The sequence below is a fragment of the Oculina patagonica genome, chromosome 5 (genome assembly GCF_052425735.1).
Source record: "Oculina patagonica isolate OP01 chromosome 5, crgOcupat, whole genome shotgun sequence".
NCBI classification, from domain to species: Eukaryota; Metazoa; Cnidaria; class Anthozoa; order Scleractinia; family Oculinidae; genus Oculina; species Oculina patagonica.
This window is the reverse complement of record NC_135762.1, coordinates 11,485,846-11,499,668: the sequence shown is the minus strand read 5'-3', so window position 1 is coordinate 11,499,668 and position 13,823 is coordinate 11,485,846. Positions and strand designations below refer to the sequence as shown.

Below are 13,823 nucleotides of genomic sequence, written 5' to 3'. Positions count from 1 at the left end.
ACACTTTCCAAGACCAAAGACGAATTGAAAGTAAATTTATATAATCTGAAGTTGCATTATCTTAATGCATAGCACTGTTATAACATGACTACAACACCAAACGGCTACAGAAAATTAAACTAAGGTTTTAAAATGGTATTTTTGCACCCCTTTTGGAGCTTATAATTTATGCAAAAATATGAATCGTTTGTTTTGAAATGAAAATAATATACAAATCTTTATTATCGATAAAATAACGTTTATAGCTGGATTAAAAGGGCCACTTTCCACATTATTTTGATTGTTTATGTTGCTTACAAGCCTCTCGACCGCGTCCTCAGTGATGGCTTGCAATATTTGGCCGTAAAGTTCGTTCTTTGCGATCGTTTCCACCGGAACACAATAATGTTTTTAGAAGTGGATTTTGATAATTACCCTGGGCAGATAAAGGCACTTGAAATCACACGTCTTTGAAAGTTTTGAGTACTTTATGTTTCTATGAAATGAAAAAGCTGTTATTAATGTAGTTTTCCACAACAGTTGTCATCCATCTCGGCCAAAAACAACAAATCATAGATTTAAGAAAACGTGAGGCATACATGACGTCGATGAATCGAATTTATGGGTTGTTGTTTTTTTTGCTTTTGGAATGGCTAAAGTGTAAATAAATTGTGCCGCTTTTAGCAAATCAACTCCAAAAATGCAAATTATAGGGATACAAATACTACAAGTAAACTGCATTGATTTTGGAGTTAGCAAGATTATCAGTATCAATAGTTCCTGACGCCCGCTGTCACAACACCGTTAGTTTGTATCAAAAATAAAGATGGTAAATTTTAAGCTCGGTAATAAATAATGAAGATGAAGTATTCAACATGACACGAGCATGGGACAAAGAAAAAATTCTAAGTCCCCGACGGGAATCGAACCCATGGCCTCCCAGATACCGGTCGGGCGCTCTAACCAACTGAGCTACGAGAGACTCGTTGCGAGCTCAGGCCATTTTACTAGGTTGATAAGTGACACGCGTCCTGCATACTGCTAGGATCAGCAATGTCGAATTCATCAAGTTTGTAGTAAATAATAAAGATGGTAAATTTTAAGTTTAAGTAAATAATGAAGATGAAGTATTCAATATGACACGAGCATGGGACAAAGAAATATTTACGTTGTTATTTACATAAATGTTAGGTGTCATACATGTATCAAGAATCAAAGCTTTTAAGTAGACATAAACAATCTCTGGGAACTTGGTGGCGGTGAAGTGCTGTCTTAAATATGTATGCCTCTTATCACGTGGACATGTTTCCCTAATGGGCACTTTATAGATGAAATTCACGATCATTTAAACAAATCTATACATGCTGACAATGGCAACGTATTAACCCATTAAGCTTAATCAATTCGATATTTGTTTTAAAAAATATTGGCAAGCTAAAAATTTATCATTTAACAGTACGAATTTAGTGGAATACTTTGGTTTCTTATCAAAAAGGAAGAATAACGCTTCGGAGAACATAGTTCAGTACTCTGAACAAGTGGAGGTTTTGGTCGTGTACCTTTCACATTAAAATCACTCCCAGCTAATGCAAAGACTAACAAAGCTGGTTCTTCATTAAAGCAGTTATTAATTATCATATCGGCCTCACAATGTTTTAAGCTGGATTTAGCTGGCGAACTTAAATATACATAAACTTTAAATAACATAAAGAGCCATTAATAAAACGCTGTGATTCGACGTATTCAGTATCATTCTACCAGTCCTAGCCTTGGAGAACAATTTTCCACGATCGCTAACTGAGTGAGTCGTAAAGCGGTAAGTGGAAATGAAGTTTTTACTGCATGTACAGGGACGGCGGAGTAATTTTCCAAGTGGGGGGGCAGACTAGTGACTTGAAGTGGGGGGGCTTAAAAGACTTTTCTCTTAGTAAGTCTTTATTTTTTCGGAAATTCTGGGGGGGGGCTAAAGCCCCCCCAGCCCCCCCCCCCTGATGTATCACCTACTATCTGCATACACTGTTCTGTTGTTAATACGCTGAATTAAGTCCATAACTTTCAAGAAGCAAACAAAGCCGTAAATATACTCTCCAGCCAAACTCGAACATGCTGAATTTAACTGAGTGCTTCAAGCCTCTACTGCTGATCTGTGAAGCACAAAAAAATTTGACCCCAAGCTTTGTACATTAACTCCTTTGCAGGTAATGTCATGAAGTTTCTGATTTTGTTTGGTTTCTTTTGCGTTTTGGCTCTCAACGTTGGACAGGTAATATATTTTAAAGAATGTGTTAATGCATGCATGAGACTCACTGCATTCGCTCTTCTCCAATGACTGTGCTACACAAATGTTTTACCTACTGAGCTCGTTATCGTTCAGTAACATACGCAAAACTGAAACTGGTAAAAGGAACGCGGCGACTAATTTCTGAATGTTGCGTTAAACAATCGCAAACTTGAAATTGAGTTCTATGACCAGATGGACTGCAATAAAATAGCATAAGCGATCGTTTATTCAGTTTTGTAATTTAAACTAAATTAAACGAAGGAAAGGGCTCAACATTTTTTTATGTTATTTCTCTAAACCAACGAAAAAGAAAAACTGAAATAAGCCGTCTGTCAAGTAAACTAACATGAATTTCAATGCATTTTTATTTTGGTTATTTACAGGTTTTAGGCGGCCAAGTTAAAGGTACGTCTATATTTATTATGCCATAGATGTTTTTTGCATAAGCAATGAATATTCTAGAAATTGAAATGACCAGGCTTAATATATTACTTTCATTCCTTCTCTGCATTCCTTTTTTTCGCGCTTGCTCTGCCCATCCAATTCAGCTTTAAACGTTTCACTACTTCGACAGTTTACAGTGAAATAATATAAATGCCTGAGTCCTAAATTAGTGATTTTCCTAACAAAACGATGAAACATGTTATTATCTATTTTGTATGCAGATTGTAAAGATCCCAACTGCTGTTACTGGCCGAAGTGCATGTGTAAAGGGGACCCTTGTCGTACCACGCTTGTGCTTTGCCCCAAAAGCACCTACTGCAAGCCTTGCTACTGCAACGGTTGTCACTACACATGTGAACCGTACATTATCGGCTAAAGGACCGCAACGAGATCGTGACGAAGTGAGACGATAAAGAAAGGAACGAAACGGCATCTCAGTACCTAATGTAGTCACATGGTGTTTGTGCAAAATTAGAAAGCTAGAATAAACGAGAAGTAAATGTATTGTGAAAGAGCAATGTAGATGAAATGAAATAAAACATACGAAAAGATAATGAGAAGAGCACGTGTGTGTAACTGTATTCAAATTGCTGGGTTGATGTGCCTGATCTTTTGAGCGCTTAAAGATAAGCTATGGGAACGAAGAGTTCTATTATAAGATGAGTGAAAACAATAATGAAAACAAAAAAGAAAGCAAGGGTTAAGCTAGGGTTTGATTACAGTGCGGACACTCGAACCATGAACACTTGACACTTTTTTGGGTCTTTTTTTGACGGTTAACCAATGAGAGCTCTTCTTGTAAACAAAAGGATTGGCATTTTTTAAGCGCCGTCTAATCACAGTGGTGGCGGGAAAATATAATGCGAGTTTTTATGTCAGCGTCTCGGCAATATGTCAAATGTCAAATGGCCTACGCGCCTGCTAACTACGCTGGTAAGTAAATATTTTTTTCGCTAGAATCAAGTTATCTTTCAAGATTTTATTGCCACTGAATTTTTTTTTTATTCATGTTCGGCAAAGGTGAATGCAAACTCGGCGTTAATCGACAGCAAGGGATCTACGATAACTCAGATATTTATCTTCCACATGATTTCCTTCAAATGCAGGAGCAAATTAGACATAATGTATATTAAGAACAAAACTTTATTGAATAGAAACTGTTCTGATTCAAAATAAGTCCAGCAAACTGGCAAATAGCATGCTTTAGAAAACACGGATATGTCTGATTCTGTTGCTATTTTTATCTTATCCGTGGGAATAAATAAACTCGCTCTTGTTGCTACACAAATGTAAATTTTCTTCAAGAGCAATAAGATATAGAATGTATGTTACAAACAAAACTATATTAAATAGATTCTGTTCTGTTTCAACCTTATTGTCACGTTCTAATAGTCTTAAAGTAAAACTTTATTTTTTGCACAGCACAATCACAACCAGAAATCTATATGCTAATTACAGTGTACCAGAACCGGCACATTATTTGAAGCCGAAATGAACACAAAGATAAAAACACAACAGGGAACATACATGTATCAAACGCAGTTTACTGCAGCATAACATGAGTAAAGTACAATTTTACCATTTGCATGCATTCGTTTTTCCGTTTACTGCACTCGGGTCAACAATTCCATATATGTTTATACTCTTCGATAACACTTGGCAATCTCCAGTCACAATTTTCCTTCAATTGAACTTTATTTCGCAGCGCTTGCTGAAGAATCATCCAAGGCAGAATGATCTAAATATTTCGCTGGGTTCTGTTTCCTTTTTTCCTTCAGTTTACAAGAGTGGTCATCATTACACAAGGGCTTTTCTTTTTGATGTTGTTCAGTTCGGCTTCTAATACGCGTCTTTCCGCTAGTAACAGCTTATCAGGAGACGGGAAGAACGAGTCCAAATCCTCAGATTTCACGCAAGCCAGTGACCTTCGTAAGCGGAACCCCCTGTTTTCGAACTGAAGCGAAAGTCTTCCTAATTTCATGCCTGAAGATAATGATTTGAGCCACACATATCATCATGAAACTTCACTCTTGTCAGCCATGATCGTATGATCGTTTCACTCTCAATAAATGTACGAGCCTCGTTGTTTTAAAAGTCACTTCGTGATTGGATGATGCCAAAAAAGCGGGAAAAAAGTCTTGGTGTTCATGGTTCGAGTGTCCTCACTGTAATATAATGATAGGATTGGTTACCCCGTGATAAACATTTAGTTGAAAACCTGCCCCGTACGAATTAGTTCACCTTGCTTTTACGGCACGAAGTTGAGGGAATTTTTCTAGTTCCCCTAAAAGAGTTGCTGGTATGTTGTAGGATTAAAACCAAGAAATAGAACCAGACAGATAGAATATGGAATACGTGTACGCTTGATAATTTTGGTCAAAACATTAAAACATGCTTTTACAGTCAAAAAGCCGTGATTATCATATTTTTATCATGTTATTTGCATTGACAGTTCTAAAGTCTATTAGATGAAAACATCAAATTGAGAACGTCAGAATATTTCGGGCGTAAATGAACGCCGGGACGGAAAATATTGGACTTTTTTGTAGATTTTTGAAATGACAACTTTGTGCTTAAACTTTCAGTTAAAGTTGTGAGAATGATGTCCCAACGGGCACGTGGTGTTAAAAGTTTATCATAAACATAGCAAATTTATTCTATAGACTACGTGCAGTCTCCATTCACCAAGATAATAAATGGTCAGACGAAAAGTGGGGATCAGAGTAAATTAAATAGAAAATTAACGTCAGTTTCGAAGAAAGGAATTCAAAAAAGGTTTCTTTTTTCTTATTTTGTTTAAGTCATGAGCCCTAATAAGCAGTGAGGTCTTGGTGTGGATTTAGTTGTATTACATGTTGACGTTTGACGAGTTTTCGTTCAGTTTTGTTTGTTCTCACTAAGTGGCTCTCAACACAAACATAAATACCAGCGTAAAAAGGCATTGAATAACAAGCAAAGCTTTTAGCTAAACAGCTGCATCGCCTGTTTTATAAACACAAGCAGAAAACTCAGTTGATCTTAATTTGCGGTCGTTTTAAAGGAATTGCTCTTGTCACGAATGAGTTTTTGCCGGCTTTTCCTCGTTAACAGACAATGTTAGTTACTAGCCGTGAAATGTTGTGTTTAAATGTTTAAATACACAATATGAGAAACACACAATAAAAGCAAATGACAGAAGTGGATAAGGCTTAGGAGTGAAATGTTAAGTCTTGACAAATATAGTTTTTGATTATGTGTTTACTGCCACATTAACCTATCTTCTTCCTAATGCAAGGACAAACAAAGCTGGCGCTGTAAAACAATTATCAAAAAGATCATTATTTACACAGCGTTTTCAGATAAATTTAACTGCCAAAGTTAATTATACAAAAGTTTAAGATTTATTGATTGAATGTTGTGATTCAGCGTTTTCATTCTATCATCCTCTACTGGCCTTTGGAGCACAATTTTTCACGATCGTTCACTGTGTGTAATAAAGCGGTAAGTGGAAAAAGGGCTTACTGAATGTGATACATAAAATGGTCAGTTTATGCGCAGTTAAATGCCCATTTACGTATCAAAAACGCTTATTCAAATAAGTACTCACGGAGTCGTTAATTTCTAATTTCTAAACAAACTTGGATAGATCAACAAACTTCCTTTTACTAAGATTTAGTCCTTTTCCTGATTTGTTTTTTGTTTCTGTGTGTAATAAGTACACATATTCTTTTTATCTTTCTCCCAGGTACTAAAATGAAGTTGTTGATTTTCTTTGGCATTTTGTGTGTTTTGTCTCTCGACATTGAACAGGTAAAGATAGATTAAAAACACGCATTAGAATCGCAGCATTTCCTTTTTTTATAGCAGCATGCAACATTTTGATTTTACGATTAGTCCCTATATCGACAACATAGTTGATAATGAGTGAATCGTAGCCTTGGACAAACAATTTAGAGAGAACCTGAGTTCTGAAGAAAAAGATATAAAATTGCTTGAACAACCTAGTCGTTTAATTAAGTATGTTAGAACCTTGCACCGAAGCTAATAAGGCTTACGTATTCTCGTATAATGTTTGTGGTATTTCTCGCAAACAACCTAGAGGGAGAAGTATGTAGTTTATTGATAATAATACCAAATGAATGTGTATTTTATTTTGGTCACAGGTTCAAGGCGTCCGTCTCAGAAGTAAGTGAATTTGTTAGTGCCTGAATGGTTTCTGGTTAGTCAATACTGAATATTGTAAATACATGAGATACCACCAGGCTTCAGTAATTATTAGACTTTTAACTATCCCTTACATTCCTGCCATTTTGCTTCTGCTGTCAATTTGATTTATTCAAGCTTTTATTTTTCCGCCCATGCATACCTTTATGAAGTTGAACTTAGCTTTTTGAGTTCACGTCTTTAGTAGTCAAACAATTTTCGTTTTCTTCTTAAGGCCAAAACCGCCATTATTTCTTGACCGTAAAATGCCAGATTAACACGAATATAACCGTAAAAACACGAATTCAAACTAGTTTGAATTCGTGCGACTAATCGCAGCGACAAAATGAGCGAAGCAGTGTTGTCGCAGCGTGTGTACACTACTGCGACAAGTCGCTGCGAGATAACGTCATGCATTGAATTGGAAAACTAGTTCACGTTCCCCATCTTCTAAATTTGCTTCATGCGCACCGAACACGCCCCTTGTCGCAGCGAATTATTTTAAAGCAGTACACACGGAGCGACTTGTCGCAGAGACCTGTCGCCTACTAGTGTGTCCCAACCTTAAAACTGTTGACTATGACGCCATTCATTCATGTCTTGTATGCAGGTTGCCCAGATCCGTGCGTATGTCCCACGCCGCCGTGCACGATTGCATGCAAACAGCACCCTTGTACTGGTGTGACTTGTGAAAATGATATGGATTGCAAACCTTGCTACTGTTATGGCTGTGACTATACATGTGAGCCACCGAGCTCGGGATAATGGGACGAAGTGACATAACGAAGAAAGGACGTAACGGGACGAAGTAAAATAATGATGAAAGGAAACAGCGTAGAGACCTAATTGTATTCGCACCGAGTGGGTTTAAATTAAAAAAAAAAATAAGATGTATGTACAAGCAACGAAATGAATTAAAGAAAAAGTTCCCCAGAACAGCACGTGTACTTTAGTAGCTGGACTTAAAATGTTGCGATAGACTGCGATCTTTGGCTAAGTACGAATTAGCAGCTGCAATGATTTGACTGAGAGGGCGATTTTGTAATCTTTAAAAACAAAGTTAACCGTTATCCCCAGTGCAGAAATAAATTCAGAAATATTATCCCTCATTGCACTGCTAAACCTTAAGGGCTTCACAGCGTCTGTTACTTTCTCGTCTCTCGCTTCCCGTTCCAAAGAATACGATGTAGGATAAATTTTATCGTTAAGAACACAACGCGTCGGCGGCGACCAGGGACACCGCCCTTGGATCTATGCAGTCCTACGCACTAACCACCATACGCCGTCTACAAAACTTGAAAATGAAGCAAAGTTTAAAATGTACCCCACTGCTTTTGAGTTTAAAATTTTGGTTCAGTTCTTGAGATTTCATTTCACGTCCAGATATCTCACCCAAGATAACAGATCCTTTATTGTCAGGAGATGCATCCTGAAATTTTTCCCGTTATATCATATCAAAAGGCTAAATGATCACCCTTATTAAGGAATACTATTTGAGCTGATTTTATTCGACAAGGAATGTTCGAAGTTATTATTATGTTCAAGTCTTTTTTGCCTTCGAGTGGACATAAAAAACAAGTGTTGTTGAAAACGTTGAACGTATTTTTTAATCCAATATTCTGCACGTTTTGAGAAATGATAGTTGAGGGTTGGTCGGATCTCAGTGATCAGTATACATGACGGTTAAATGGACGGGTGACATGTTATTAAAACCTTTAATTTATTTTGTTGTAGCTAATTGGCTTTTAAGTGAAATGTCAAATGCTATGAGAAGGTATTGACAATCGCAGCTTTTACCGCAAAACTGGTGCAAATTTTCCCAAATCGCATCCAAAAGAACGTAAAATCTTGAGATAACGTTTTCGATGTATCCTAAGCTCAACCTCAGCTAGCAAAGTCTAGTCTAAGTTTGATCCTTGTCCTGATAAATATTTTAGAGCAGTTTTCAATGGAGTGTCGTAAAACCAAAACCAAAGTAATTACTCTGGCCAATCACAAAGGACACAGACAATCCAGTGAACCAATCAAAACTCGAAGCAAATACATGTAGCTGGCACGAAGCGCGGGAAAACGTGCGCGAGCTAGTCACGATTGGTTTTGGTTTTACTCCTGATTGGCTGAGAAAGTGGCGCGAGATTTTTAAGCCAATCACTAAGCGTAGTAATGCAAAACCAAAGCAAACGCAATTTACTTTCGACACTCGAGTGAAAACCGCTCTAACTAACAGGAAATGTGAGTAATAAGCCGAATGGGTTAATGTTCTTCCTTCAGGGATAAATCGCCGTCTTTATATATAATTCCATGGTTGTTAATTTAAACTGTTACTTTCGGCGTATAAACGCAACTTCTAGCTTTGTAAATTTTTACCCTAAAATCGTTCAACCTACGGCTGGAAAATAATAACGTTTCGCTGCGTGTTCGTAAATTTAAAGCTTCGATGAACCCAAGCGCTATATTTTAAAAATTGATATTGATTAATTTTGCGCTGAGTAAATGTTTCATCATGCAATAAAGACGACAGTCACACGACATTTAGCACCACACGACTGGTGCAGAGTTTGTCTAAAGTGCCTTATAATGTTTGAAAAGTGAAATTTTCGCAATTTATAGCTGTTCTAAGGATTTTAAGAAAAGAGTATTCTTTATGTTTTGAAACTTTGTTTGCCTTGCCATTAACCTTATAACTGAAACCAAAGTGGTTAGATTCGGTTTGTTTATTCACAAATCAACTTTGACAAATCATTCTGAAAGTGTTTATTAACTAATATTTATTTATCAATTTTTCCTAAGTGGTTTTAAAGATAAACATCAATTGCTTAATACAATCACAGCTTTTAACAAAACGTGTTCATATTGGTTAAAGGTTTCTTTTACCTTTCATAGAGAATAGAAACTTTGCTTACACAATTTTCCCCCCAGATAAGCTTCACTCAAGATAACTTTGATACAAAACATGTTTTCTTTCTAGGGCGGGAAAATTTTGTTCCTCTAATTTCATGTCCGTAAGATACGGTCTTTGATATGCTGTTTCACTTTCATGTGGAAACAAGTTTGGTCAATAATCAAAAAGCATTTCACATATATTATTTACACTTCGAGGACATTTTAAGTAGTTTACTGGCTTGCATTAACTGAAAGGCAAGGCTAAACTTGGTTCATTGTTGTTTACATTTCATTTTAAGAAAAAAAAAAAAAAAACCCACCATATTTCAAAGCTTGGTTAAACGATTTCAGCATCTTAATCCCAAAAAATGGCAATTGAATTTCCGTTCAATTCCAAACATATCAAGGCCTGAGTATAACGTCCTTCATCAAATACTTTAAAATATTCTCACAGCTTTATCAACATGTTTACAACCGCATTAAGCTACAAATGGAACGTCCGAACATACGATTTTAAAATCCATAAAACGCCGTTCTTTGCTTTCCAGTTATTGGCAGTCGCCTCCAAAGAACGGTGTCCCACGATCATTAGAGTTTGCGCATCATCTTCTCTGGTAAGCATGAAAGAAAATTTCAATACATTTTTTTTTTTTTTTTTTCTTTTTCGATGGCGATGGTCCAACTGAAGAGAAACATAACGTTTGGCAGCCAACTTTCGTTTTGCATTAAAGGCGGGTAAAAGCACTGGACTCTCACCGTCAACCTGTATTTAACTGCGTTGCTCTATTGTTTTTTTCAGTTATTGGCAGTTGCCTCCGAAGAACGGTGTCCCACTGTGATTAGAGTTTGAGCATCATTATCTCTGGTAAGCGAGAAAGAAAACATTACCTGTTTCAATATGTTTTTAATTGTTTTTTTTTTCTTTTCTATGGCGATGGTCCATCTGAAGTGAAACCACAAGGTTTGGGAGCCAACTTTTCTTTTTGCACTTAGAGTGGTAAAAGCATCGAACTCACACTAACTTACATTTAACTGTGCTACTTTTTGCCGTTTTTTGTTTCCTCTTCATAAAGCCCAGAAATTAAACCATTTTGCCTCTACTATTATTGTTTCAGACGACAACATGAAGTTCTCCATTGCACTCGGGATCTTGTGCGTTTTGTGCCTCGCCATTGGGCAGGTAAAACCGCTAGGATATTAATTCATAGCTTTGATTTAGTGCATTTTTCGTTCTTCTAATAAATATTCTACTATAAAATAATGAGAAACGTACGAAATTACAACTGCCGAAAAAAATACAGTAACCGTAGTCCCTCAAAGCAAAACAAATGACTTGCCAAAGGGAGGATATAAAAAATATTTTTTAAAAATCTAAACCATGAACTTGGATCCACATTTATCTTTTATCGCTAGATTTTCGTGACTCGTTTACATTAAATTCACTTAGTTGGAAACGTCGTGCCTGACTTGCGACTTTGACTGTAAAATGGTTATTAATTTGTTTTTTTCTTTGGAAATACACAGATTAAAGGCTGCTTGGCGAAAGGTAAGCCGGAAGTTAAATTGTTACTTTTATGTTGCAATATAATTCTTCTTTCTTGCTTAAGCGGTTATCCTAAGCTAATCTGAGGACGAAAAGAGGTATTTTTTGTGAGCCGCTAATTATCTTACGGTTTTCACGTGTATGTGGAATAACTGTGCCGAGTTCGCTTTTTTGGTCGCGCAAAATGTGATGTACTGAATAGCGGTGCTTTCATTTACCCTGACAATTATCCGCGAAACGATAATCGAGACTGCTAATTATCCGTGAATTTATTTAGCTATTGTCTATGGTTGCCAAATCCCCTATTGACTTTTCCGGAGACTTTCAGAAGGAAGTGTAAATTTTGTTATGATCTCAATGTTCCCACCGCAGATTGTGATCCCTGTTCATTACCATGGCAACTGGCATATCAGCACGATGGAAGTGGAATTGCTGTATCAGGTTGGAAGTACTCGCTGGTATCTGCCGTCTTATCAGGAGCTCGAGTGCGTGTAGTCATACTTGGATCATCTTACAGCACAGAGGCTGACAACGTTCACGTACACGGCGATCACGTGTTTGCTCAACTCCTGCAACACGTTAGTAAGGCTTCTTGGAATACGTTTCAAAATAATGTCTATTGGTGGTGGGCGATCGTGTCCACCAGTGGAGCGATGCAGATGACCAGGTACAACGTGGGCTCAAATACACATCGTGGAACCAACAGCATGAAAACAAGTATTTAACAATTATCCTGCGAAATCGCGCGGAATATCGCCTGATACTTAGCCGACGGGCCGTAGGCCGATTGGCTAAATCAGAGAATCCGGATTGAGCAGGATAATTGTTTTATTATTCAACAAATTGTCAACGAAACACATTTTGAACATAGAAAAACTGTAATTAAGCAGCGCTTTACAGATTTCGGACGAATCTTCGCAACCTACAAATATCGCAGGATATTTTATGTCGGATGACAGATATCGTTAACATTTTGACATATATGGGCGCGCGCGCATCTGTTGAATAATAACAAGTGGTATGTGCAGACATCCGGGTTCCTCCCAATGCCATCGTACTCTCACCTGGCCGACGGCAGCAAAGTGCAGGGCAGCCTGAACAATCTAGAAAGCAGCGTACAAAATGGCCACGAAATTAGATGTGTGAGTTCCAAGAGATATTCCTTTCCGATCCAGAATGTCGCAATCAACAGCCAGGGTGTCAAGTTCGTTTCTGGGCAAAGCTTAGACCACATCAGTGTCAGCTCGAGCAGCAATCTCATCCAATTTCAAAGTAACGCCTATTGGTGGTTCACAGTGGTAACTACTCGTGGGTTGCGTGACATGTCACGCTGGACTGTTGGAACCCATCAGTCACGAGGCCACACCCAGGACACAGTGGGAAATGAGTGGTTTGCAGATGGTTGCTGGAAGGACGTCTTCACCCACGATGCAAAAGGAGTGCGTATTTCTGGATCACGCCAAGCACTGGTATCGGCTTTGATGTCTGGTCATCGTGTTCGTTTCCAGGTGCCACAATGGAATTACTACACAGCAGAAGCTGACAATCTGTCCGTTCGGAATGGCCATGTGACCGCTCAGGCGCTAAAACACGTCAGTAAGAAAGGATTGACCGGGTTTCAGGATGACGCCTATTGGTGGTGGTTGATGGTTTCCACCACTGGAACTGTCCGTGCAACGAGGTACAATGTGGGAGAGCACAAGCACCGTGGTGATTCTACTCATAAGCTGACAGTGAAGTGGTTCGTTGACACCAGATCGTGGAACCAAGTCCTCTTAAACGACCAATCTGGGAATGTCCTTACTGGAAGCAGAAGTAACCTGGTACAGGCTGTCAGAGCTGGAGCAGATGTGCGCTGTGTACAGGGAAATGAAAAGCAAGGCTACATATACAAGGCTCAAAACCTGGCAGTGTCTCCCGATGGAAACCACGTGGCTGCCCAAACCCTCAACCACGTCAGCATGCAGTCGGCACCCAATCCGAACGAGGTGATGATCCAGCCCAAAGCCTATTGGTGGTTCACAATCGTTTCAACAACTGGCTTGAGAGAAATGTCGCGTTGGACCGTTGGCGAACACGTGGATCGCGGACACACCTCAGGCAAAGTTGGCCAGAAATGGTTTGTCAACCACTAAAGAAACCTATTAACCAGAACGAAACTTTGCACTTTGAAGCGATACAAAGAAACTTTTTGATTTAGAAACTGAACGCTTTCTGTGCTTTACATAAGTGAGAAGCAAACGAATAAACGGTGTACTTTGGGTGTAGAATACTTGGGATATTTGATTTGCTTACAGATACGAGTGATGGAATAAAACATTGAAACTGATTATTTGTAGCCTGCTTCTAAGCGAACTATCTTTTGTTTACCACTACATTCTCCCTCTCCCTTGCATCAGATAAAATAAAACTAAACAAAGCTGAAAACGGAACACAGAGAAGCAAGGCAGAAACAAAATTTTTTTACCCCGTTTATTTTTATTTTTAATTTTCTTTTTTTTTTTGGGGGGG

General features: G+C 38.1%; 1 protein-coding gene and 2 long non-coding RNA genes across 4 annotated transcripts; all 3 read left to right on the top strand.

Moving 5' to 3' along the window:
- The first annotated feature begins 1,504 nt into the window (after window positions 1-1,504).
- LOC144655624 (uncharacterized) lies at window positions 1,505-3,258 on the top strand. Its single transcript, XR_013571165.1, has 4 exons — window positions 1,505-1,795; window positions 2,178-2,242; window positions 2,644-2,665; window positions 2,926-3,258. It is a non-coding gene; the product is annotated as an uncharacterized LOC144655624 (long non-coding RNA).
- A 345-nt stretch (window positions 3,259-3,603) lies between these two features.
- On the top strand, window positions 3,604-7,839 carry LOC144654230 (uncharacterized). Of its 2 annotated transcripts, none has more exons than XR_013570877.1 (4): window positions 3,604-3,637; window positions 6,429-6,493; window positions 6,847-6,868; window positions 7,497-7,839. It is a non-coding gene; the product is annotated as an uncharacterized LOC144654230 (long non-coding RNA). The 2 variants fall into 2 exon arrangements; XR_013570878.1 differs by lacking the exon at window positions 3,604-3,637 and adding an exon at window positions 6,070-6,184 and having other exon boundaries at window positions 7,497-7,838.
- Window positions 7,840-9,587: 1,748 nt separating this feature from the next.
- Window positions 9,588-13,642, top strand: LOC144655463 (uncharacterized). The gene is made up of 6 exons (XM_078515709.1): window positions 9,588-10,383; window positions 10,569-10,634; window positions 10,885-10,949; window positions 11,294-11,315; window positions 11,685-12,033; window positions 12,325-13,642. Exons 3-6 carry the CDS (start codon window positions 10,893-10,895, stop codon window positions 13,445-13,447), a joined length of 1,551 nt encoding a protein of 516 aa, XP_078371835.1. The 5' UTR covers window positions 9,588-10,383; window positions 10,569-10,634; window positions 10,885-10,892; the 3' UTR covers window positions 13,448-13,642.
- The last annotated feature ends 181 nt before the right edge of the window (window positions 13,643-13,823 follow it).